This window comes from Tetrapisispora phaffii, chromosome 7 (assembly GCF_000236905.1).
Source record: "Tetrapisispora phaffii CBS 4417 chromosome 7, complete genome".
NCBI classification, from domain to species: domain Eukaryota; kingdom Fungi; phylum Ascomycota; class Saccharomycetes; order Saccharomycetales; family Saccharomycetaceae; genus Tetrapisispora; species Tetrapisispora phaffii.
In genome coordinates, this window is record NC_016526.1 from 357,524 (window position 1) to 382,050 (window position 24,527).

The 24,527-nt window shown below is 32.9% G+C and overlaps 11 protein-coding genes across 11 annotated transcripts; 6 read left to right on the forward strand and 5 right to left on the reverse strand.

Annotated features, from left to right (window-relative positions):
- Positions 1–76: 76 nt before the first annotated feature.
- On the reverse strand, positions 77–1,423 carry TPHA0G01740 (WD40 repeat domain-containing protein; the record flags this gene model as incomplete). Its single annotated transcript, XM_003686396.1, has 1 exon — positions 77–1,423. The coding sequence occupies one exon, from the start codon at positions 1,421–1,423 to the stop codon at positions 77–79; it is 1,347 nt and encodes a 448-aa protein (XP_003686444.1).
- Positions 1,424–2,457: 1,034 nt separating this feature from the next.
- GIP3 (protein phosphatase regulator GIP3) lies at positions 2,458–6,381 on the reverse strand (the record flags this gene model as incomplete). The annotated part of the gene is made up of 1 exon (XM_003686397.1): positions 2,458–6,381. The coding sequence occupies one exon, from the start codon at positions 6,379–6,381 to the stop codon at positions 2,458–2,460; it is 3,924 nt and encodes a 1,307-aa protein (XP_003686445.1).
- Positions 6,382–8,249: 1,868 nt separating this feature from the next.
- On the forward strand, positions 8,250–8,753 carry TPHA0G01760 (iron-sulfur cluster assembly scaffold protein; the record flags this gene model as incomplete). The annotated part of the gene is made up of 1 exon (XM_003686398.1): positions 8,250–8,753. The coding sequence occupies one exon, from the start codon at positions 8,250–8,252 to the stop codon at positions 8,751–8,753; it is 504 nt and encodes a 167-aa protein (XP_003686446.1).
- A 262-nt stretch (positions 8,754–9,015) lies between these two features.
- Positions 9,016–9,942, reverse strand: TPHA0G01770 (uncharacterized protein; the record flags this gene model as incomplete). Its single annotated transcript, XM_003686399.1, has 1 exon — positions 9,016–9,942. The coding sequence occupies one exon, from the start codon at positions 9,940–9,942 to the stop codon at positions 9,016–9,018; it is 927 nt and encodes a 308-aa protein (XP_003686447.1).
- A 1,383-nt stretch (positions 9,943–11,325) lies between these two features.
- On the forward strand, positions 11,326–12,447 carry MCT1 ([acyl-carrier-protein] S-malonyltransferase; the record flags this gene model as incomplete). The annotated part of the gene is made up of 1 exon (XM_003686400.1): positions 11,326–12,447. The coding sequence occupies one exon, from the start codon at positions 11,326–11,328 to the stop codon at positions 12,445–12,447; it is 1,122 nt and encodes a 373-aa protein (XP_003686448.1).
- A 231-nt stretch (positions 12,448–12,678) lies between these two features.
- TPHA0G01790 (uncharacterized protein) lies at positions 12,679–13,272 on the reverse strand (the record flags this gene model as incomplete). The annotated part of the gene is made up of 1 exon (XM_003686401.1): positions 12,679–13,272. The coding sequence occupies one exon, from the start codon at positions 13,270–13,272 to the stop codon at positions 12,679–12,681; it is 594 nt and encodes a 197-aa protein (XP_003686449.1).
- A 1,728-nt stretch (positions 13,273–15,000) lies between these two features.
- Positions 15,001–15,891, forward strand: RPL5 (60S ribosomal protein uL18; the record flags this gene model as incomplete). The annotated part of the gene is made up of 1 exon (XM_003686402.1): positions 15,001–15,891. One exon carries the CDS (start codon positions 15,001–15,003, stop codon positions 15,889–15,891), a length of 891 nt encoding a protein of 296 aa, XP_003686450.1.
- Positions 15,892–16,326: 435 nt separating this feature from the next.
- STE13 (Ste13p) lies at positions 16,327–18,960 on the forward strand (the record flags this gene model as incomplete). The annotated part of the gene is made up of 1 exon (XM_003686403.1): positions 16,327–18,960. One exon carries the CDS (start codon positions 16,327–16,329, stop codon positions 18,958–18,960), a length of 2,634 nt encoding a protein of 877 aa, XP_003686451.1.
- A 365-nt stretch (positions 18,961–19,325) lies between these two features.
- On the forward strand, positions 19,326–20,186 carry TPHA0G01820 (uncharacterized protein; the record flags this gene model as incomplete). The annotated part of the gene is made up of 1 exon (XM_003686404.1): positions 19,326–20,186. The coding sequence occupies one exon, from the start codon at positions 19,326–19,328 to the stop codon at positions 20,184–20,186; it is 861 nt and encodes a 286-aa protein (XP_003686452.1).
- A 596-nt stretch (positions 20,187–20,782) lies between these two features.
- TPHA0G01830 (uncharacterized protein) lies at positions 20,783–21,409 on the forward strand (the record flags this gene model as incomplete). The annotated part of the gene is made up of 1 exon (XM_003686405.1): positions 20,783–21,409. The coding sequence occupies one exon, from the start codon at positions 20,783–20,785 to the stop codon at positions 21,407–21,409; it is 627 nt and encodes a 208-aa protein (XP_003686453.1).
- Positions 21,410–22,258: 849 nt separating this feature from the next.
- On the reverse strand, positions 22,259–23,554 carry STE4 (G protein subunit beta; the record flags this gene model as incomplete). Its single annotated transcript, XM_003686406.1, has 1 exon — positions 22,259–23,554. The coding sequence occupies one exon, from the start codon at positions 23,552–23,554 to the stop codon at positions 22,259–22,261; it is 1,296 nt and encodes a 431-aa protein (XP_003686454.1).
- Between the last annotated feature and the right edge of the window lie 973 nt (positions 23,555–24,527).

The window sequence follows — 24,527 nt, forward strand, 5'->3', positions numbered from 1 at the left end:
GTATATATATTCTTCTTGTTTCCTACATATAATTTTATGTATTATTTGGGTTATATTTTGTTAAGCGTTTTATTAATTATTCATCAGATACGTAAGGTTTGTAGACAGTGATCAAACTATCTTCATCTACAGTTGCAATTAAATCAGAGACGATTGAATGGTAACCTAGTACGTTTCTTCTGCCAGTGTTGGCTAATGATCTTCGTGAGCCTCCTGTGTGTAAGAATTTTAAGGCATTGGCCTTGACATTTTCATCAACTGGATATTTCACATCATTACTATCATCATCATATTGGGAGAAAAAGTTTTGTAAGTCCCAGTGATAAACGTCACCGGAGCCACCAATCGAGACAAATTCTGATGGGGAAGTTGGAGAGAATTTAACATCAACAACAGAGTCACCGCCTGAATGATGCAAAGCAATGACTTCATCTTGAATTGGCTCTTCACCATTTTGCCTATTTGCCAAATCTGTAGCGGCACTGGTAACAGAACGGATATCCCATAATTTAACAATACCTGTATCGGAACCAGTAACAAATAGTGTGTCAATGACAGGCGAGACATCGAAAGATGTCAATGCACCGTTATTTGGATCACTTAATACACATGTTGGCTCGCCACCTGTTCTTGTATCCCAGAATCTTATAACGTTGTCATCGGAACATGTACCAAAGACGTGGTTATCAAAGAACCTGACAGAGTGTGTGACGGTTGTGCCAGGGACGTATACTTTTCTTAGCAATTCACCTGGTTTTCCAGCATTATCCACAAGTTTCAAAATACTGTCACCCTCTGGACCTTGTGATTGAGATTTAACAACTGTTTCAAAGTCGACAGATAATGCAAAATCACACACAGACATTACATCTTTGCCCTTAAGAGTATGAATTGATGAATATGAAGTACCTGGACCAATATATTCCTGCATGATGTGAACAGGAACACGAACTCCTTCTTTAAACCAAGCCAAAGAACCGCTAGAGGCCATAACAAGAGCATTATTATCTTCATTCTCACCTAAGTAGGTAATCTTATTGATGGTTTCACCTTGATAAGTCCATTTTGGAACCAATGGTTTCTTTTCAACCTTGTTAAATGCCTGTCCATAGGTGGAACTTTGTGCAATCTTTTCCATTTTAGCCTCCTTTTCCACAACTGGCTCATCCTCTTGATCACCTAGCATGTCATCGTCGAGGAAAGTATCGATTGGCAACTCACATGGGAGTTCATAGATGTCTTTACCCTGTGAATATAGTAAACTGGTTTCTAAAACCTTTCTGTCACTATCAGGTAGAACTTTGTCGGAGAATGTGATAGATTTTTTATAACGAGCCACATTATCAACACTAGTTTGAAATGTAGGCTTAAAACTGGAAATATGTTGGTAAGTAGAACTTCCTTTCTTCCAAACGTTTGTCATATTCGATTACTTAAATTTCACTAGGTATGTTGCTGTATTTGTTTTTATCCAGATAACCTTTCTATAAATAAATAAGTTTAGTTATATATAGCAAATATATATTAAAACACATACAAGAGTAAAACTAAGAACAAAGTATTTTCTTAAGACAATTGATTCACATATATATTTTTAAAATAATTTTTATTTTGAGATAGCTCCATGTATGTCTGCACATATATTCCTCTAATTAAGATTAATAAGAATTAATTTTTTTTTCTTATTACTATAAACATTCTACTTGAAGGCAAGAAATAATGAATGTACAAATTTTTTCGAAGCTCATAATAATAACATTTGCGGTGCTCATAATCATATTAGGTAATGCACCTCTACTTTCATTTCACTTATTTCTGATAAACTTTGAACTTCTTAAAGATATATTTGATACCAATTACTTTAACCCTTATCGTTGCAATAACGAATTTGTTGAAGCTGTAAAAATAAAAGGCAGAATATTGATTTTGTAAAATTAGATACAACATTCTCTTACTGCAAAAATGTATGCATTTTCGAAATGAAATTAAAAAAATGTAATTCTCGTTCTCTGCTCATACCACAAACTTCTCGATACAATTAAGAAAGGTAGAAAGAGAGAGAGACGATTCTGACCCCTTTCCTAGCATGAAAGTGAAATTTGAGATTACCAATTCACCAATAATGGTAAGAGAACTACAAAGAAAAAGCCAACTGCTATTAGTATCGCAGCTTTAGTTTTTACTATCTGTAAACAGACAAAATTTCTTTATGTTTTGAGAATTCTTATAGTGGGTCAGATCAAGGCTATAAACTCTCGTTAAAAGTAAATGAATGTCATTCATTCGTAAAAGTTTAGGATAATAATGCACCAACTGTAAAAGTTGACGTTCATGCACAATTACGTACATAAGTATATTTGTTTGTGCCCTTCTCTTTTTTCTTTCATTCTCTCTATATACCATTAGTAATGCTAAATATTGTTAAATGAATTCGTTTATTTTACTATTTATAAGTGTTTAATTTTTGTTTAAGCGTACGGTAGATAAATTATTCAATACTTCATCGTATTTCTTCTTTACTTCCTTACAATTGATATTTGGAGGTGAGGTTTCCTCGTTTGGTCTTATTGGACTTGTTACTGGAGATGCCATTTGATTTGAAACCGGGCTTTGTGGTGTAACATTACCGCTTATTGGAGTGTTTGCCGAGGTAGTGTTTGTATTTGCTGCTGCAACCATATCTTGTGACTCTTGACACTCCGATTCCATACCTGTGGAACTGAAAGTTGTACCGTAAATACTACCTAAATCAACCGTCTTTTGTGTCACGCTGTCAATTAAATCTTTTATGGAATCAATACCTCTAGCCTTGATAACTGCTCCTCTGACTTCCTCACCTGATGGAATCTTGGCAAATACTCTATCAGTTGAGAAATGATATGGATTGGTCGTGCACGTCTCAGTTCGAGCTTCTGTGAATGACCCAGATTGTTCTTCCTTTTTCGTTATCTCATCTCTTGTGCTTTTAGGATTCAATGATGGAGCAGGGAGACTTGGTGATGGTGATTTTGCACTTCCGGGCAAGGAAGTTTTAGAATCATCTGGAAATTCACTGTCAGGATAAAGTGATTGCTGTTGTTGAACAAAGAAACCCCATTTATGTAGTTCACCTTCTTCCTCTTCTTGCTTTCTACGATTTTCAATAGCACCTGATCTTTGTCTCACGAGTAATGGTTTTCCAGTAAAAACATCTATTACTCTGCCAGAATCTGTAGCCATTAAATGTGGTCTGACAGGAGCTGCAGGGGTGCTTGTAGTCAATGAGTTCTCTATCGTTTCTGCTTGTTCTGCAGAATGATGATGCTTCAAAGGTGGAAAATATGGTCCCGTGATTGATGCTAGTTGAGGAACAGCCGAGAATGTTTCCAAAATATGGGTCAAATTTTGTTCAACTAATAGTAATCTTAATAAATTTTCCTTCTCTTGAAATGAGATATCTCCTGAATGTTGTTTTTCGAATAATTGATCAATCGTCTCGGATACATGCTTGTGTACATTTTGTAATTTCTCCATATATTTCTTAAACAAGTATCTTCTTGTAGAATCACCAGAATTTGTTTCTTTATCCAAGTTTTGCATTAATTTTTCAGCAGTTTCAGTCATTATGGTACCATCAAACAATAAATCATCTTGGGAAGTCAACTCATCTAATTCAAAGTTCGAATCAGTCATTCTATTCATATTTCTAACCAGACATAGTGCAATTCTCGAACTGATATCTTGTGGTATATCGTCATAGTTAATATCAAAACTAATTAACTTTGGAGACTCCTTTACTAATGCATATAATGAACCATATAATGCCTCAAAATTCGATTTTGTACCTTCAGAAGTTGAACTTTGATTCGACAATTCTGATTTATGACTACTATTATTGCTAGCTTGGGAAATATCCGTATTTCTGTCCGATAATGGTGTCATGATCGAAACATGTGTAATTTTTGAACATTTCAATAATATTGAACATACCAATGCAATATCTTTAAAATGCATACTATTATAATCAAAATGAATTCTATGAAGTTCAGGGAACCTTGGTAAATATTTATGCATAAATGGTAAAACTCCTGGGAAAATTTGTGGCAAGTTACTTAAATCTAAGAATTTTAGATTAGGTAATTTAGCTAAGTATTTCAAAATTAATGCGGCATCATGACCTGTCGCTAAGTTAGTATTATTCAACGTGAAGTATTCAAGCTTATCGTAATTCAATGATGAAAGTTTGGAAACTATTGGTTTAACTAATTGAGATAAGTCATTGAATGATAAATCTATGCCTTGAACAGCATACTTCGAAGTCCATTTCATTACACTCTTTAAATGAGAAGAATCTATATCGGAAGCTGCTAAACCTAATCTTAGGTGAGTTTCTTGAGTACTCGTATCATCCAAGTCATCATCAATGACTGATTCATTCTCTCTAAAATACTGCAGTTTTGTTTCTTGAATAGCTGCTTCTGCAAAGGAGTTCAACAGAGTCTCGAAAGTTTCTTTTGGAATGTTGTTAACTTTGACACCATTTAATAATAATTCTTCTAAAGCAGGCATTTGGTCATTGGTTGTGAGTAAGCTCTTGTAATCTATTCTTTTTATCAACACGCGAGCAAATAAGTCCCAATCCATATTATGACGATGCAAGTCTTCGGCTAAATCAGATCTCACTTTAGTTTGTGATAAATCGATTTTTCTTAGTGATTTATTTGTCAATATAAATTTACAGAGTAAGTGCCAATTTTCTTTATCAAACACCACGTTTCTTAGACCTAATTTTTCTAAACTAGATGAATTTGATAATGATGTAATTAAGATTTTAAACATAGCTGGGGTTAAGTTAACATTATCAAATATAACTGTACTAATTGGGATAATGGCAATAAAATCACAAAATGATAAGATATCGATCAGAGTTGGTTTTGGATTTAAAAATTTTAAAACTTGTAAAGGAGCAGTTTTGCCTTTTACTTGTTTCAAGGTTGATGGAATTGGTAAAATTTCTCTCAAATGACAACATCTTGTATAAACCACATCTAAAGTCAATTCTTTATTAGAGTCATCATCTTCATCACCATCGTCAACAGCACTTTCACTTTCAAAGAAATGCCCGTGCGAGTGAATTGGCTTGTCAATTGAATGGATCTTTTCTTGATGAAATGATTCTTCGATCTCCATTCCCTCTTTGGCTTGTTCATTCGATCCTGATGGCACTAGAACGGGTACCGATGCAGTTTGGCCACTCTTTTCTTTATATTTGGCCACCTCATTTGCAATTCTCTGAGCAGCAAAATGAGCTTCTTGTTGGTGCTTTTCTGATTCCTTTTGTAACAGTCTAAAATTATCTAATGCCATTTTATATTCCTTCGAATGCTTATCATAAGAAAGTTCATTATTTGCATCTGGTTTAGCTGCGGCATTTGTGATACCCACTGAAATGGAAGGAGTATCCCCGACCATATGATGTGGCACCAAGACGTTACCGACCCTTGGCGTTCTTGAAGGTAATTGTTGGGGTGGATCGTTTTGGAATGAGTCTACTGCAAAAACCACCCTCTTCAACCCGATGGAGTCCACTTTATTCAATATAGGATCATTATCCATAACTTGTCCAATCAAGGTTTGGCGCAGTCTTGGAGTTGTATTACTTGAACTTTCCGTGCTTTCACTACTCAATGTACTGCTTGCAGTCAATCTACGTGCTGACATGCTTACTGGGGTCGAAGAGCTCTCCAATCTTGGGGAAGCCACGGCACTTTGGCCATTATCCTCCGATTCTGATATGTTATTTATTGCCGAGTTATTAGATGAGGTTTGTATGCTTATTTTTTTATTAGTTGATGCAGGTGCTGAAGAAGGTGGAGTTATCGTATCGTTTTTCGCTAAATTGAATGAATTTGGCGTAGCTGCAGTTCCTGCACTCACCGAGTTTCTTCTACCAAAAATAGAGCCAAACAACGATTTTTTCGGTTTCGCTAACGGTGCAGCCTTTGATGTAGGAGTGGATGTCGACTTTGTATTTGACTTCCCCATATGAGCCGTATTAATAGAATTCGATCTTTTGACGATTGATTTTTTCTCACGGTTGGTAATTATATTTACATCTACATTTGTTTCTGGAGACGTTGCCTTCAAGGAGCTTTTCATTGGCAGCAGTTCTTTATTCTCTGACGATAAGACAGCGTTTGATATCGACATAGACCGTTGTTTCCTGACGTTCCCTGCTTCTGTTGTTTGATTCTGTTGTTTAATGAGGGTTGTCTGCGGAGAAATGACATTGGATTTGATTGCCTTGTGCTTACCTTTATAAAGCCAGTCGACCTGGATATCGATGTCTGAGTTCAGATAATTATCATTATCCAGCTGTGTTTTCAAATTGCTCATTCCCATTACGTTGGTTGGTTATTTGTATAGTTAATTGTACCGGTTCCCAGCAATACACATGGAACAAACCACACTTGTGTCGCAACTCAATGGCCTAAATAAATACACGGGCTCTTTCCTTATATATATGTATATATACGAATGTGTCTATATATATATATGCGTGAGAGAGTGAGTGTGGTATCGAAACAGTATTGTGAATTCGTGTTACGTAAAACAATAGGTCTTAATATTATTATGCGTATATTTGTAATATGTAAAATTATATAGATTTAGCACTTGAAAAAAAAGCCTTAGCAGCAATTAGATTGAGCGGGTTAATTGCTTTCTGTACCACCTCACGGACTATATAGGATAAAAAAACTATTAGAAAAGAGACGAAAGCGCAAGTAAGAGGGAAAGGTGATGGTCGATATTGTTAATCGGCAAGAGACATTAGGACATCAGGAACTAGATTAACCGCATGTGATAATTTTTAAATGTAGAGCGAGCAGAAGAGATAGAGAGTGAGTGGTTCGGTAAATTCGACTATTATAGTGTGTGTGTGTAGTACTTAGCATACATGCTTTGAGTTTATTTCGTTTTAACGTTATTTTCGATTTAGTGCCTCGAATGCATCGGAACATTCATTCATTTTACGACGTTTGATTTATCTGAGATTTGTTATTGTGTGTGCCGTATTTGCAGGGCCCTCTTATGTCTACCGCATGAGAAGAAATTCAAACGTAATTAAACTCGGCTTGGTTGTACCTCGAGTTGAATGGTGTATGCAGAATGGGTTTTGTCATGAAGATCAGGGTAAAACCGACATGCTCCACGGACAATATGATACCAAGGTGTGAGAAAACACTGCTTCACCACGTCACGGCAAGACATCGCGTTGAGGAAAAAAGAGGGGTTGGGTTGTGTCTGGTCGGTGGCGCTCACGAGAAGTGAAAAGATGGGCAAGGACGAAAAAAAATATTGAACTTATCGTTGCGTTACCCGGGTAGATGTAAACGCCGACCGACCGTTGCATGCAACTCCTATCTCCGTGCTCGATGGGCGAGCTATCTCCGCAACAGGACAGCCGCCCAACGCGGCTGATAAAAACCAAACCAAACCACACCAAACACACAAAACGCAAAATAGCTCCTCCGAGACTCGGAGAATATCGCACCCTATTTTCCCAATCCATCTCTTTCTGAATTTGTTTCTTATTCCCACGGACCAATTTTGATGCATTCTCTTCCTTTGGGCAATGCGAATTATCAAAAAAACACACACACACAGACACACAAATAAATACATTCTCAGACAAACACGCGCAGCGATGGGAGACCAGAACAGTACCCAAAATGTAACTTTATTTGCGCTGTGGCATCTCCCACCCGTCTCCAACCCGGTATCACACACCAAGCAGAGAATGACCCGAAATAATGGATAGCCAACGTGCTATCATCACACCGTATACCATCCCAATCCCCTTCCCCATCCATGGAGATAACGAAGATTAAAATCGTGAAAATGTGAAAAATGTTATGGGCGGTTCTGCTTTTTGTTACCACTACTACACACACATGCCCACATAGTGAGGAATGGTAAAAGCTGATTGTTCAATGAAATGCTCTACAGTACCGTTTCAAACAGGGCTCGACTCATACATTAGCATTAATAAGACTATTTGCTTTTCATTGCACCTGTTTTCTATTGCTATTACTGTAAGTTATTACGTTTTTGAAGTGTTATTGACACAAAAACATAAACTATAAATAATATATATATATGTATAGATGATATTAAAATTATCGTTATATATATTCTCTATTCCTATTGCTTTTCTATACTATACATACAGACTGATCATATACAAAGTACACATATAACTCCACACAATGTTAAACGCTATCAGATTCACAGGTACTAAGACTTTGACGAACAGCACCCTATTTGCTTCTTCTACTCTGTTGAAGAGGGCTTATCACCCAAAAGTTATTGATCACTACACTAATCCTAGAAATGTAGGTTCTTTAGATAAAAAAATGTCTAATGTGGGGACAGGTTTGGTAGGGGCCCCTGCTTGTGGAGATGTCATGAGACTGCAGATTAAAGTAAACGATAAAACAGGAATAATAGAAGACGTTAAATTTAAGACGTTTGGCTGTGGTTCTGCAATTGCCTCTTCTTCTCTGATGACTGAAATGGTTAACGGGATCTCTATAAATGATGCTCTACAGATTAAGAACACACAGATCGCCCAGGAACTACAACTGCCCCCAGTCAAGTTACATTGCTCTATGTTAGCCGAAGATGCTATTAAAGCTGCAGTAAAAGATTATAAATCAAAGAGAGGCGGTTTAAAGAAAAACTTATTATCAAAGAAACAAAGTGCTCTTTGATTATAAAAAAATAGTCGAATAGCATAAACCAAAACAAATATTCTTAATATTCCCTCCAGATGATATATACACATATAATACATTTGTAATACACTGCATACATAATTGATTTAAATATATACCATATTATGTTTTACTTTACTATTACTGATTTTCATTTGAATATAAATATACATATACGTACATACATATGTTCTTTTGCGTAAACAGAAAGAAACACATACACTGAAAAAACATATTATTTGGATTAAAAAATTGCTATTCACATACGTGTGTGGAAAAAATCCATTACGCCAGTAAATACAACTAATAAAATACCACCACCTGGTCCTAATCTTAATACTTTTGGCACAAATCCCTTATATAAAGCTTTGAAGCCTTCCTCTCTGTAGATTGTCACAATCGAAGGTAATGACCAATTATATTTTCTTGGAATAATTTTACCGTCTTCACCTATAACTTTTTTGAAATTTTGTATTCTTGATTTAACAACATCAAATGGTGTGTTGCACATTGAACCAACTGTACCACCGATCGAACCAGCAATTAGATCATTTCTGATAGATTGGTTTTTATTGTTTGCCTTTGGCAATAAACTTCTAACTTGGAAAATAATACCAAAATAACCGGCATTCCAAACACCATGTCTCCACATAGTGGCCTCTAACCCGTTATACATAGCAAATATACCTTCATTCTTAATGATTTTAGATAAACAATCAATTGGAGATTTGTAAGTCGAGTTGACATCTTGAACTCTAATTTTAATCAATTCAAAGGGAACAACGACGAACGATTCTAATAGACCAGCAGATGCACCACTTAGAACCGAAATTTTCTGTGTTAATCTCTCTTGTTGAAATTCTCTTAAGTAGAATGCTTTAAAAAAATCGTTACCTGCAAACTTAGTGGCTCTCTTTGGGGCTTCCATTAAAATAGGAGACGTAATCCCTTTATACAATCTCGAAGCACCTTCATTTTTGACAATTTTAGCTATGCAATCGATAACACCATTGTACTGTACTGTAGCAGTTTTCAATGCACTAGGGGCGGTTTTACTCACCTGTAATTGCATTCTAGTCTTCACAACATCTAATGGGTACATCACTAGAATCTCAGAGACACCAGCAACGGCACCTGCAATGAAGGTATACACAAAAGGTAATTGTTTTTTCTCTTGGGTAGACATATTTCTGTTAACTTGGTTATTTTAATCAATTACCACTGTCAATATCTAATTGTTGAGCTTATTAAATTCAACGCCGTATAAAAAACGAATACTTTTAAGTACACACATATATATATATATAAGTATATGCATGGATGTATGTATATGTATTATCTTATCCTGCAATTGTCCATTGAGCAAGGTAAAATGGTAAAGTTAACTGTAAGGTTATCTTCGATTACATTCCAATCATTGACTGATTATCTTAGAATCTTAAAAATTTCAAAATCTTAACTGCGAATAGCTCCATTTCTACGGGAAATTCTATTTTCTGAAATTTATAATAGTAACCGAAGATGACTGAACCAGCTTCTTATGTCTACAATCTCACTCATATAACGTTTGAAGTCATTTATTTATTTTTGACTCTTTAAGACTTAATGAGGCAATGGCTTCAATAGCAATCACTGTTCCATGACTTTGAACCTAATCAAAAAAACAGAATAATGATCGTGTATCGTAACCATGCTGTTTATATGCAAACAGATATATATATATATATATATCTGTGTATAGATAGATACATGTAAGATTGGCATCTAGGGACATACTTTACGACTAGTACTAAACCGTCATCTTGCCAGTTATCGGAACAATAGTTCCTTCTGAAATCATCAGTCTGCAGGTGTCGTTGCATAAACACATGTTGTTGTTGCTTTGATAATTACTCAACATTTATAAGGAATGAGGAGTGGGAATGATAATAACACTACCACACTTGCTCTTCAATTAGATCATTGTGCTACTACCCTCTTAGTATACTATCTTTAACATAAACAATGTCGTATTATATTAATAACATTGTTCTTTTCAATTCGAATACAAAAAAGATAATTGACTACTGCTGTTTTTCAAACTTTCACTTATTTTCCTTTAAAATCTTATGCTTTGAGAATTAATTTTCTGGTTTCTAAATCTTTTAAACGTTTCTTACAGAGAAAACAATTATTATTCCTTGAAATTAAAATCATCAGATACAAAGAAATTTCTTAATCTTAATTCGTTTAACGATAGAAGACGGTTATTTTATTCATTTATAATATTATGATTTGAAGTTATACGTTATATTAGTAATACCTGCTAATTGTAATAACTTCCAATCCTTTCTATATTATTTGAACTATTATCAAGTGTTCAATATAAGATATAGTTTTAGCTTATATTGTTTTTACGGTTTACAAACATTTATTCTATTAAATCAAGCTCCCCATCCATCAGTAATCGCGTATAGTCGTATATACGTGCATTCGATACGTGCAAGCCATATATTTAATTGCTTCACCATTACATTACTGATTAAATTGTCATTTATAAAATATCTGTTGAATTTTTCTTTGACTAAAGATGAGATTAATTACATTTCCAGGACAAGGTACCCCTATTGCCATATCTGTTTTGAAAAATGTAATCAAATATAAATCTAAAGAGTTCCAACAAATTTTAGATAAAAACGATCATTCAAAATATTTATTAGAATATATCTTTAATAATCCGACGAATCCAGGTAGTATAGCTGTTTGTTCCAATTTGTATTATCAATTGTATGAAAAGGATAGAGAAAATAACAAATTACCGAGTTTAATTACAGAAGATAGAAATAAAGATGTGCTATTATTAGGTCATTCTTTAGGTGAATTGACTTGTTTGAGTTTAAATAATTTATTTTCATTGAAGGATTTATTTGATATTGCAAATTATAGAAATAAATTAATGATAGAAAAAACTGAAAATTATTTGATCGCTCATAAATTGAATTACTCAACCAAATTTGAAATGTGGGCATTATCATCTGCTAGTGCAGTCAACTTACCTTCTGAAGTTTTACAATTATTATCAAGAAAACATTCTATAAATTCACCATATAAATCAGTGGCAATCGCTAATACAAACTCGGTGAAGCAATGTGTCGTGACTGGTTTGATTGAAGATTTGGAATCACTAAGAGCAGATTTACATTTGAATATTCCTAGATTGAGAATTACTGAATTAACTAATCCTGACAATTTAGCATTCCATAACAAAAATGTTCTAAGACCAATTCAAGAACCATTATATGATTTCATATGGTCCATTTTAAAACATAATAATACTCATACACGTACACAATTGGATTATCCCATATTATCGAATTACGATGCCAGAATTTCGATATATATCCATCATGCTATTGAAAGGTTTGTTAAATCTAGTTCGAATACCGTTCAATTTACTAAGTGTTATGATACAATAAACTCATTAATAAATGAGACTAATCTGCATAAAGATGATGATACTGCACAACTAAAAGAAAATACGTTGTTACCTGACCATTTAGCAATCTGTATGGGTCCAGGTAATGTTATTTACAATTTAATAAAAAGAAACTGTGAACAAATTGTGCCATATCAGTATAATTCTACTGAAACAATATCGGCATTAAATATCGTCCAAGCTAAAGTTGCAGAGGAGCAACCTAAGAACAAATAGTGTTAAGTTCTCTTAAGTTTTCATATTCCAAACAATTCAATAGTTAACTACGATGCCAATCACGACAAGAGAATAGCAATCTTTTAACTATCCGCATATTAAGTATTCATGTCATTTATAAAACTAACTTGTTTATATATTAATTATAGTATTAATTTTTTTTGACTAACTAATATATATATATCTACAAAAATTAGAAAATAAATACACCGATGTTTATTTTTTTACATGTTATATTTCATGTAATATTATGGTTGGACTTGTAGAGTCATCTTTGCTGTCGTGCAATACATAATCTGACTTACTATTCTCTATCTGTTGTGTATTTACTGTTAAATTCGAAAATTTTGAATTGCCAGCAGTTGATAAATCACTGTTCGGTCTTAATTTTTCCGTAGGTAGTGGTTCAGAATAAATATGGTAAGGTTGATGTTCTGAAAATTTTAGTAATGTAGGAGAAGTGTCATCACAGAAACGTAATGTCGGTTCCTTAGGTATTGAAATAGAGAGATTCAAACCTAAAGTTAATTTATCAGCTTTTGTGAGGTCTACACAGGCAGAGACCTTTACGTCTGAATTATTTTTCATATTGTATTCTTTTAAATACATTTCTAAAAATTGAAGCATATTGTCAAAACAATATCCATCTTGTACAATTATAAGTATTCTATTGAAACACGGAATATCTTTATATGACCACATTGACGACATATAACCTGGAAATTGCTCAATAAACAGTTTATTATATATTTCATCAGAGAAAGATTGATTAAACTTATTTGAAATTTTTAGAATGTCAGTAATTATTATCTTATTTTTTTGCATTTGTGAGTGTGAGTATGAACGTGAGTGTCGGTATTTCGATTAGTATTATAGTTAGCCAATTGTTATACTATAGTACAATAAGATAGTATATGTTACTAAGGACTATGTTATAATGCAATATATTTCATGTAGCTTCATGTTTCTTTTATATCAGTTCTAATCTAATCCTATTCTTTTTTTTTGTTGTAAGGAAAGTAGTACATGATTAGAAATGAGCCCATCTGTTGCAAGTTAATAAATTGGTGGCTAAATTCGAACAAAGCCTGGCTAATAAGAAAGACAACAGAACATACAAGGATTTCTGTCACGAACAAAAAAATAAGTCCGGTACCTTACTGGTAATTCTTATGAGAGACACAAACTCATAAATTAAGTAGATACCGATTATATTCATATTTCAGTTAATATCTGACTACCAAATGAGAACATCCGTATCATCTCATCCATCGTATTGATCCCTTTTGAAACCGTAAGATTAAGAAATATCAAAGCCAACATGCAAAAAAGTAAAAAGGATAACAAAAAACCCCAAGGGTGGCTATGTCAAGTTTCGAAACAGATAGACTTTTAAAACGAGGTTGTTCATAAGTTACTAATAAAACGAGAATGTACGTTTAAATTAATTGGTTTACGAGGCGTAGGTGCTAAAATAAATCAAATGGATGACATACACTCAAATAAATAATTGAGCAAGCATCGTTATTGGAAAACGAGACGTAAAGATAAGAAATGATAATTCTAAATTTAATAATCGCCCCATAATAGTGAACTTAGTAATCATCTTAAGATTTAATTTCATCTTTCTATATTACGCCTCAAATACAGTAGCCAGTCTCTATAGTGTTGTAATCGCAACTGTAGTCCTTAAAGTATAGCCACTATTAAAAGTTAGAAAACATTTAACTGCGCATGAAAAGCAGGGAATTCACAAAAAGGTACAAAGTAAGATACCATGACCCACCACCATCTGAGACCGATCAGCACATGCAATTTTGACCACCAAGTCACAAAATGGCATTCGAACGTTAATGGCAGTGCATCATGGCAGTGAAGAAAATGAGACAAACAGCCACAATCGGTTTTTCAGATTTAAAAAAGTATTTGAGTGACTGTTTCAGAAATGTACGGATGTTAGATTATACAAGCAAAACACCCATACACAATACATAAAGTCTTTTTTTTAGATTGTTTTATTTTTTTGGAAATTCTTACATAGCAATTAAGTTATCTGTGTTCTGTCTTTTAGGCAGTTATAGTGCAAATGTTGTGTATTCAACAGGCACAATTATTCAAGAACCAATAAGTTATCGTACATATACTATGAAAATGCGTTTTGTTAGAGGTTTTCAAGCCTAGGTGCTAACTGTTGCGTTCGACTTCTTCCTTCCAAGCACTAAAGACTTATGACAATTGACTGAATGACAATACCTGTTCTTGTAACGGTTTTCTTTGCCAATTCGCATCACATTGTCTTATAGAGACAACTCACGCGCGTTCAGTATGTCTTTTTTTTTATTGTATGTGGAAAAGTGAAATTTTTCAGAGGTTGAAATAATTTTGTTCAATTCGATGACTTTAATTTATATATATATATATAAATTAATTATATATTAAATTTTATTTCAGTACGTATTTTGGATTTAATTGATCAATTGTAGGTTTTTGTTCTCAATTCTTGTTCTTGTTCAGTTGAAAGAAACCATACCGTTATTATTAATTCAAAGAAAAATGGCTTTCGAATTATCTAAGACCTCTGCTTACCACTCTCGTTTCCAAACTCCTTTCAGAAGAAGAAGAGAAGGTAAGACCGACTACTACCAAAGAAAGAGATTAGTCGCTCAACACAAGGCTAAATACAACACTCCAAAGTACAGATTAGTCGTTAGATTCACTAACAAGGATATCATTTGTCAAATCATCTCCTCTACCATCACTGGTGACGTTGTTTTAACTGCTGCTTACTCTCATGAATTACCAAGATACGGTATCACCCATGGTTTAACCAACTGGTCCGCTGCTTACGCCACCGGTTTATTAATCGCCAGAAGAACTTTACAAAAGTTAGGTTTAGACGAGACTTACAAGGGTGTCGAAGAACCAGAAGGTGAATACGAATTAACCGAGGCTGTTGAAGACGGTCCAAGACCATTCAAGGTTTTCTTAGACATTGGTTTACAAAGAACTACCACTGGTGCTAGAATCTTTGGTTGTTTGAAGGGTGCCTCTGACGGTGGTTTATACATTCCTCACTCTGAAAACAGATTCCCAGGTTGGGACTTCGAAGCCGAAGAAGTTGATGCCGATTTATTAAGATCTTACATCTTTGGTGGTCACGTTTCTCAATACATGGAAGAATTAGCTGATGATGATGAAGAAAGATTCTCTGAATTATTCAAGGGTTACTTAGCTGATGACATCGATGCCGATGCTATTGAAGACATCTACACTGAAGCTCACGCTGCTATCAGAGCTGACCCAGCCTTCAAGCCAACCGAAAAGAAATTCACCAAGGAACAATACGCTGCTGAATCCAAGAAGTTCAGACAAACTAAATTGACCAAGGAAGAAAGAAAGGCTCGTGTTGCTGCCAAGATTGCTGCTTTAGCTGGTCAACAATAGATTTATTAAATTTTTACATATTTTATATAGCATATAATCTTTTAATAATAATCTTAATTTTTTCTTTTAAAAGAACTATTAAGGTTTATAATTTATATTATTTAATGGAATTATAACTTTGAGAATACAAAAGTCCATTGAAAAATTCATCATATTCTATTATTACCTGAAAAACTGTGATAAAATCTTATTTAGTTCGCCTTCCTTTTTGGGCGAACAATGACGACTTGGCATATAAAAAGTCGTATATCATCAGAATATGTGTATACAAACTGATAAAAGACAACTGACCTCCAAATAATCATAGCTTGTACCCAAAACACTCACAATAAAAGCACAGTTAAGAGTCAACGATTCACAAGTTCTTAATGCTACAATTTACCAATCAAATTAAATACTACATTGATATAAAAGAAACCATATTTAACTCTTTAGATGAATGATTCAACTCAATCTGTGCTAAGGAAAAACTTATCGTCGAAGTTGAAAAGAATCGACTCAGAAATGTCAAATCTTCGATTAAATGATTTAGATGGAAATGGACATATTCTAAACGATGCTGACAGACTGGCAGACTTAGAGTCACGCATACCATTAGAGACCCATGAGCCTGAAGACCATTACTTTAAAGGTGATTATCGTTCATACTGGCAGAGGAAATTTAAAACTCATTATAAGGTAATAATATATCTTCTATTTTTTCTGATGTTTTTGTTAACCATTAAGTTTTTTGCAATCACTTTTACATCGAATGACTTTGAAGGTGAAAATGACTTCGGCAGTAATGATATAAACAGAAGATCATTTGATATAGAAAATACGATGAACGGTGAATTTGTTATCTCGGAAACATTATTCAAATTTATCAGACCTCCAAAACAATTATTGAAGCATGAACAGGATCCTGGGTTATATTACACTACTGAAATTCAGGAAGATGGTTCACATTTAATAAAAGCAGGCCAACTTTACAATAAAGAATTTAATAAGAATATCATAGGAACAACTTTTATATATGAAGGTAATGAATACCAGATCCATTCCATCGAAGTGAATTATTCTGTAGATACTGCAATCTTAGGAACAAATATAATTAAAAAATATAGACATTCATCGATTGGGTTATATTTTATTTATTCAATCGACACAAATGTTATTCATCCAATTCATGTAGATAATACAGATAAAGAATGGGGATTATCTTATGCACATTTTTCACCTGCTTATAATTTCATCTATTTTGTTCATCAAAACGATTTATACTTTATGGATGTGAAAGAAAGAAGAATAACAAGAGTTTCCAGTAATGGAAATGACATAGTATTTAATGGAAAAACCAGTTGGGTGTATGAAGAGGAAGTCCTTTCTACTGATGTAGCTGTGTGGTGGGCTCCAGATGATTCTAAATTTGTTTTCGCAGAATTTAATGAGCTAGATGTAAACTCAATGACATTTCAATTATACACAGATCCGAACTTATTGAATAAATATTCATCTATAAATTACCCATTACCGGGTTCAAAGAACCCTACGGTCAAATTATTTTTATACACCCTGAATGATAACGTTTTATCAAAATTAGAAATTGGAGAAGGAACTCAGAAATATAATAACGATGTTCTTATATATGATGTTGCATGGTTGACTCCAAATGAGTTACTACTGAAAATTTCTGATCGATCCTCCAAAGAATTAGAGGTACTAATATTTAATTCAGAGAAGAACTTGTTAACTAGAACAAGAACAGTAAACTCATCTGCATTTAATGGCTGGATCGAGAAGCAGAAGAAGATTACCGTCATTCCCCCAAATAACGCGATTGGAAGAAGAGATTATGGTTATATTGATATTCAACCTGACGAAAACGGTTTCAACCATTTGTTTTTTTATGCCAAGTTAACTTCGTCTTTGGGTCGTCAACTTACTGCAGGTGATTGGGAGGTAACTGGTGCTGGAGTTGTTGGATTTGATTTTGAAACTAACACTGTATTATTCACATCAAATAAGGCAAGCTCATTTTCACAACATTTATCCGGAACTAGGTTAGATTCAAATGAACCATTAAAAATAGAATCATTTCAGAACCCGGACGATATTTATTCATTTTATGAATTTTCATTCAGTTCAAGTACAAGATATGTTATTAGTAGAAATTTAGGGCCCGGCGTACCAGTCACAAATGTTGGTACTCTGATGGAAGTAGTAGAAGAAGATGAATCAAAATCTACAGCACTTTATTTGTCTAAACATCTAAAGTTAAAAGAGACATTGAACAACTATGATTTACCAGTCAAGAGTTATAAAACTATGAAAATGAACGATGGTGTGGTAATAGATTACATCGAGATCAAACCTCTACATATTGATTCTAATAAAAAATACCCACTACTTGTTAACGTATATGGCGGACCTGGCTCAAGGACATTTGATTGTAAATATGGTATTGAATTTGAATCAACAGTATCATCAGGTTTGGATGCAATTGTTCTCCAGATTGAACCTAGGGGAACAGGAGGTAAAGGTTGGGCATATAGGAGTTGGGCAAAATTAAAATTGGGCTATTGGGAACCATCTGACATAATTGAGGTAACCAATAAATTTATACAATCTAACAAAGCTCATATAAATGAGGATAAAGTAGCCATCTGGGGATGGTCATACGGAGGCTTTTCTACTTTAAAAACAGTTGAGATTGATGCTGGTCAAACATTCAAATATGCAATGGCTGTCGCACCGGTTACAAATTGGGCATTGTATGATTCAGTGTACACGGAAAGATACATGAACACACCAAAAGAAAATCCTAAAGGGTACAATGAGATTTCATTAATAAGAAATATTCAAAATTTTGCCTCATTGAAGAGGCTTCTCTTAATTCATGGAACTGCTGACGAAAACGTTCATATAAAAAACACATATACGTTTTCCAATGCTTTAAATACCTTTGGTATTGGAAATTATGACTTACACATTTATCCTGATTCTGGCCATTCAATTTCTCATAATAATGATCTTAAGATGGTGTATAGAAGATTATATTCTTGGCTAGGCAATGCATTTACAGTCTAAGGTTAATTGTTATTAGATGTCATGGAATTATTTTTATATATACTATCTTATTTATGCATAGGACATTATTTACCATTATAATATTAATAGAGCACTTACAAACATATATGAAAATGTTATTACCCATTATTTGTCCTTACAACATAAGTGACGGAATAGATTTTTCGGTCCCAAATTTTTACCAGGCTGAAGTTGAAATAGTTGTGTCACAAAATATTTCTCAAATATATTAACAGAAGTCATTATAAAGATGATTATTGGTTTAATATAAAAAATGAATCTAATCTTTCTTTTGCTTAGTTCTTATATACCTACAAATACATAATATTTGAAGGATAATAATATAAAAATTAAAAGAATAAAGAATGTTTTATGTAGATAAGAAAGTTATTCTTTTATTTACATTTTTAATTTCCAAAAGCCTTTGCAATGAATCAATAATTAGTCTAAACATAGAAGATAGTTTAGATAAGACCATTGATAATGCAAATTCTAATACTCTGGTGGTGCATTTAAATAAAGATTCAATTTCACCGGAGTTGCTTTCAAAATTAGTTAGTTCAACAAATATTATTTTTGCGGATATGCCAGAGTTACCAGATTTTATTAACAGGAACACATTAAAAAAATCCAAAAATTCCTATGATACTAAATTTGACTCGACTATACATAATATTGATAGCATATATCATAACCAATTGAAAACTATAATGGAAGACTTATTACAAGATACAAAAGAAGAAGGCAATAAACAGAAGGAATTTGACAAAGAAGAAAAAGAAGAAGAAGAAGAAGAAGATAGTGATAATAAACAAAATGGAGAAAATAAAGATAATCAACTTAAAAAAGTAGGAAAGAAGAATTCTGATTCCGAACGAGGTGTAGGTGATAATTATGAAGATGAAAAGGCATCTGACTTCGATCAGGAATCAACTGATAATAAAAATAATAATAAAAATGATGATAAAAACGAAACCTCTGACAATGTGACTTTTAATAATAAAATGAGAAAAAATATGCAAGAGCATGGAAATCAAAACCATTCAAAAACTTCTACTACTATTGAAGCAAAATCTACTACTCTACCAAAAACAAATAATGTCTCTAACACAACAGGTAGCAATCATTCTGTGAGTGGCTCAACAAGAGTGGAGTCTGATTTTATGTGGATTTTATGCTTTTTAATTGTTTATTTATGTGTGCTTCCGATACTTAATTTTAAGTAACGAAAGATAATGAAAAATTTAACTGATTTTTATAATCCCTTTTTGAATTTAATTTGACAGTAATTTGGAATATAAATAATTAAATAACTAACTACATAAATTATTATTAATTTACATGATTTGCTACTCAAAGTCTCTTGCCGAATTACTGTCACTTTGCATATGTTCATCAAATACTGCAAACGAAGATGTCCTTAGGTAATATCATTGTTTACGAATAAATCGCAAAGCGGTTACTTCAAATTCACATCTTGACCTTTCTAAGAAATCTCGACAAAATATATATAAATATAAGATTAATTTAAGTTTAGACATATGTCTAATACTTTCCTAATTCAGTCAAAGGTATAATAACAACAATAAAATATAAACCAAAATTTAGAAGTTAACCATGGTAGCAGTACGTATTATAATTTTCATTTGAATGCGATAATAATCTCATTAACAATATTATATGAGAAATTATTACTAACCTCTAATAATATTAAATATACATCATATTTTATTATGAATCCATATAGAGCATTAAAAGAACAATAAGAATAAAAACTGAGCAACATATATTACATGATTTACCTCCTGTTGAAAACTTTCCAATGCGTAAATGGAGCATTGAAATAGTATTATTAAATGAAGAAGGCAATGAAGTTCCAGCAACAATATTTGACAAAGTTATTTACCATCTACATCCAACATTTGCTAATCCCAACAGGACTTTTACTGAAGTCCCATTTAAAATCGAAGAACAAGGTTGGGGTGGGTTTCCTCTAGATATATCTGTTGTACTTTTAGAAAAAGCTGGGGAAAGAAAAATTACTCATGATCTAAATTTTCTGCAGGAAACTTACCAGGTAGACCACGTTATACAGATACCATTGAATAAACCTGTTTTAATAGCTGAATCAGCTAAAAGTGGACCAGTAGAAGACACAAGCACCAAGCGTAAGGCCACTACTGCTAGCGAAGTCAAACCTAAAAAAGCCAAAACTGCTAGTACATCGACTATTAAAGGTAATGTCGATTTGGAGAAACTTGCATTTGGGTTAACTAAATTAAATGAAGATGATTTGGTCGGCGTTGTTCAAATGGTAACTGACAACCGTTCGGATGAAATGAACGTCACCAATAATCTTGAAGATGGAGAATTCATTATTGATTTATATAGTCTTCCTGATGGTCTATTAAAAAGTCTATGGGATTACGTGAAAAAGAACACTGATTAATATAATCCTTATGCATTTACAGATAAACTTGTATTATATAATAATGTAATGAAATATAAATTTCAATTCAAAATCAACTGAAAGTAATCTTGAATGGATTATGCAAGAATAACCTTATTTGATGTAGTATTAATCTTTTATTCCTAATACTTAACTACAAGAAGCATTTGAAATCTTTTTGATCATAACTTACTTTCTTAGTGTTCAATACTTCATATAGATTCTTATCAAATAGAATTTATAACTCATATACTAACCCGTGAATATAACATTACAATGAGGGTTTAAAAGAAATGAGCTTAAACTTTGGGTTTATCAGAAATTCATGTGAGTGCATAAAATACTTTATGTTTAGATGACCTTGCTCAATAAACCTTAATAGATATTTTTTCTATCAAATTTGATCACACGCCCCCTTTTAATGCTGCATTAGTAAGTACATTTGAAAGTCGAAGATTCTAACATCTCATCCTTCACAATAACTAAACGTTCTCAAAGGAACAGATAATTGAATGGATAGATATTAAAGTTAATGAGCCTTTCATTGTCGTAGTATATTACAACCTGATAGAATCATTCTTGTCATTTCATAAAATTGGTTTGTCGTTCTTCAGATAGAAATCGTAAACGCACACATACCAAAGGAATCAAACATCGGTTCACATTTGACATGCGCACTTTTTATTAATACAAACTTAAAGTGTCACAAAATAAAAGAAAATAACATCCTATGCAGCAAAGTATTCAGGATCCATTATTAGCATCATTATTATCATCATCATTGAAATAGTCTGTCGACTTTTCAAATTACTGGCATGAATTTCATCGTAAATTTCTATCAAAATGTGTTCACATATAATTAGGCGACCAAATTTTCATAGTAGTATCCCAGGATCCCGTGCACACGGCTAAACCGTCTGGACTGGTTCTTATTTTTGTAATTCTATTTGAATGACCTTCTAATTTACCTATAATTTCTGCCTTCAAGATATCCCATGCGATGACGCCAACATCTGGATAACAAGCATACATCAACCTACCCGAATAGCTGAAATCAAGATCCAATATACCTTGCGCGTCATATAATGAGTTTAATGTTTCCGTAGACCCTTGAGATGATATGGGTGTTGTAACATTTTTAGATTTTGAAGAAAATGCACTTTGTGGGTAAGGAAGATCACTTAAACTTTTTGCTAATGAATAGTCTGCAATCTTACAATCTGCACGCAGATCATATAACCTAATGATACCGTCATCACTGCCACTTACTATTGCATTACCATCATTATAAAATTTGACCGTATTTACGTCGCTATTACTGATATAGAATTTCTGCACTGAAGAAGGTGCTCTTGTATCCCATATGTGAACATAACTATCTGACCCACCTGTTGCAAACATATTAGTCTTGTTTGACCTTTCTGGGGGTAAAGCTAATGCTAAAATATCACCCAAATGATCTGTATATTCAAGTACTCTTCTTGCCTTTGGAATATCCCATAAGGCACATGTCATATCACCACTAGCTGTTATTACATTTGAATCACCATAAAATTCGACATCTGAAATATAACAAGTATGGCCTTTGAAAATGGAGACAATACTTTGATTAACCCGTTCATGTTCGGATACACGATAAATTGTACAATTATTATTCAAACCAGCACTTGCTGCTAATTTACCGGATGGTGATAATGCACAACTCAATACCCATTGAGAATCTAGAGGAATTGCATTTCTCTTTAAACCCGTCTCTGCATCCCAAACAATCATGAAGCCATCTTGACTAGCACTTAGTATACTTTTAGAATCTGAATTCCAACTTAAATCTGTTATTTTATTATTATGACCTTTTAACGAGATTGTTGGGCTTAAATTCAATTTACTAGCGTTTATGGAAGACACTCGGTTTGACATTTGAAATAAATCTGAGTCTCGGTATTTGTTCTTTACTTTATCAATTTGACTGGAGAGATGTTTAGTCTCTTGTCTCGCTAATTCAATTCTTTCTCGAATCTCTTCTTCCATCATCGATATATCTGGTATTACCAAAGTTTGAGGAATAACATTTGGTAAAGAGTCTTCAAGCAGAGCCATAGGTTCAAATATATTTTCTGCTGTTGTAATGTCAGTTTTTCGTTCCATAACTCTTACAAAATATTATAGTAATAAATCAGTATTGTTAGTAAAGTATTAGCTATATTAATAGTAGTTGGTTAATTCAATAAGAATAAATACATAGACAAATATGTTATATATTCCATATATAACATATTTAAAGAACAATAATACAAAGTATATTTATATATTGAGGATTAATAACTAATGTGATACAATGGTAATTAAAAATATTAATATTTTCCATAAATATGCTATAAGATATAAAATAATTTCTCATTATAAGGAGTGAAAAAACCTGACATTTAACGTAGTAAAGCACATGCTCAATTTCAGTTCATTTAAAGATTAAAAGTTATTTATGATTAATGTTATTAATGATAAAAGTATTTCTATAAGCTATTTATTAAAAACAGATAATAAATAATTGTCAAGACTAAGGCAAGTTGATAATAGGTTGTAGCTCTTTTTTTCCATTAGAGGACAATATTTACAAATGTTATCTTCGAGGTTGTATAGTAGTATCATGACAATAATCACTTTTCTTTGCGTAGACAGCTGGTCAGAAGTTTAATTGGTTCTCAAATTGAGATAATGCTACCATGTTTGCTGTTGCTTACGAATGAAACTTGATTGGTAGAAAGCTTGCTGCATCTCTTATTATTATAAATCTTAGGTTAAATGTGCATTTTAATGTTTTAAAGTAATACAATTGACAAGATTTTGTACTAAGAAAGAGAAAGAGATCTAATTTTCTCAGAACCCCAAAATAAAAAGAAACTTTCTATTAGAAAACCTAAAGCAACGTAAAACATATGCTCGGTATATAAGAGTATAACACCAGTGGTATACATATAACATTCCACAAGAGAGAAACAAAAAAAACAAACATCAACAAGTAACTAATCCTATATCAAATATATAAAAATCTTGAAACAAGAAAAGATAATAAACTAGGTCATATATCAATGAATGTACTAAACTTAGTATCATAAATTAA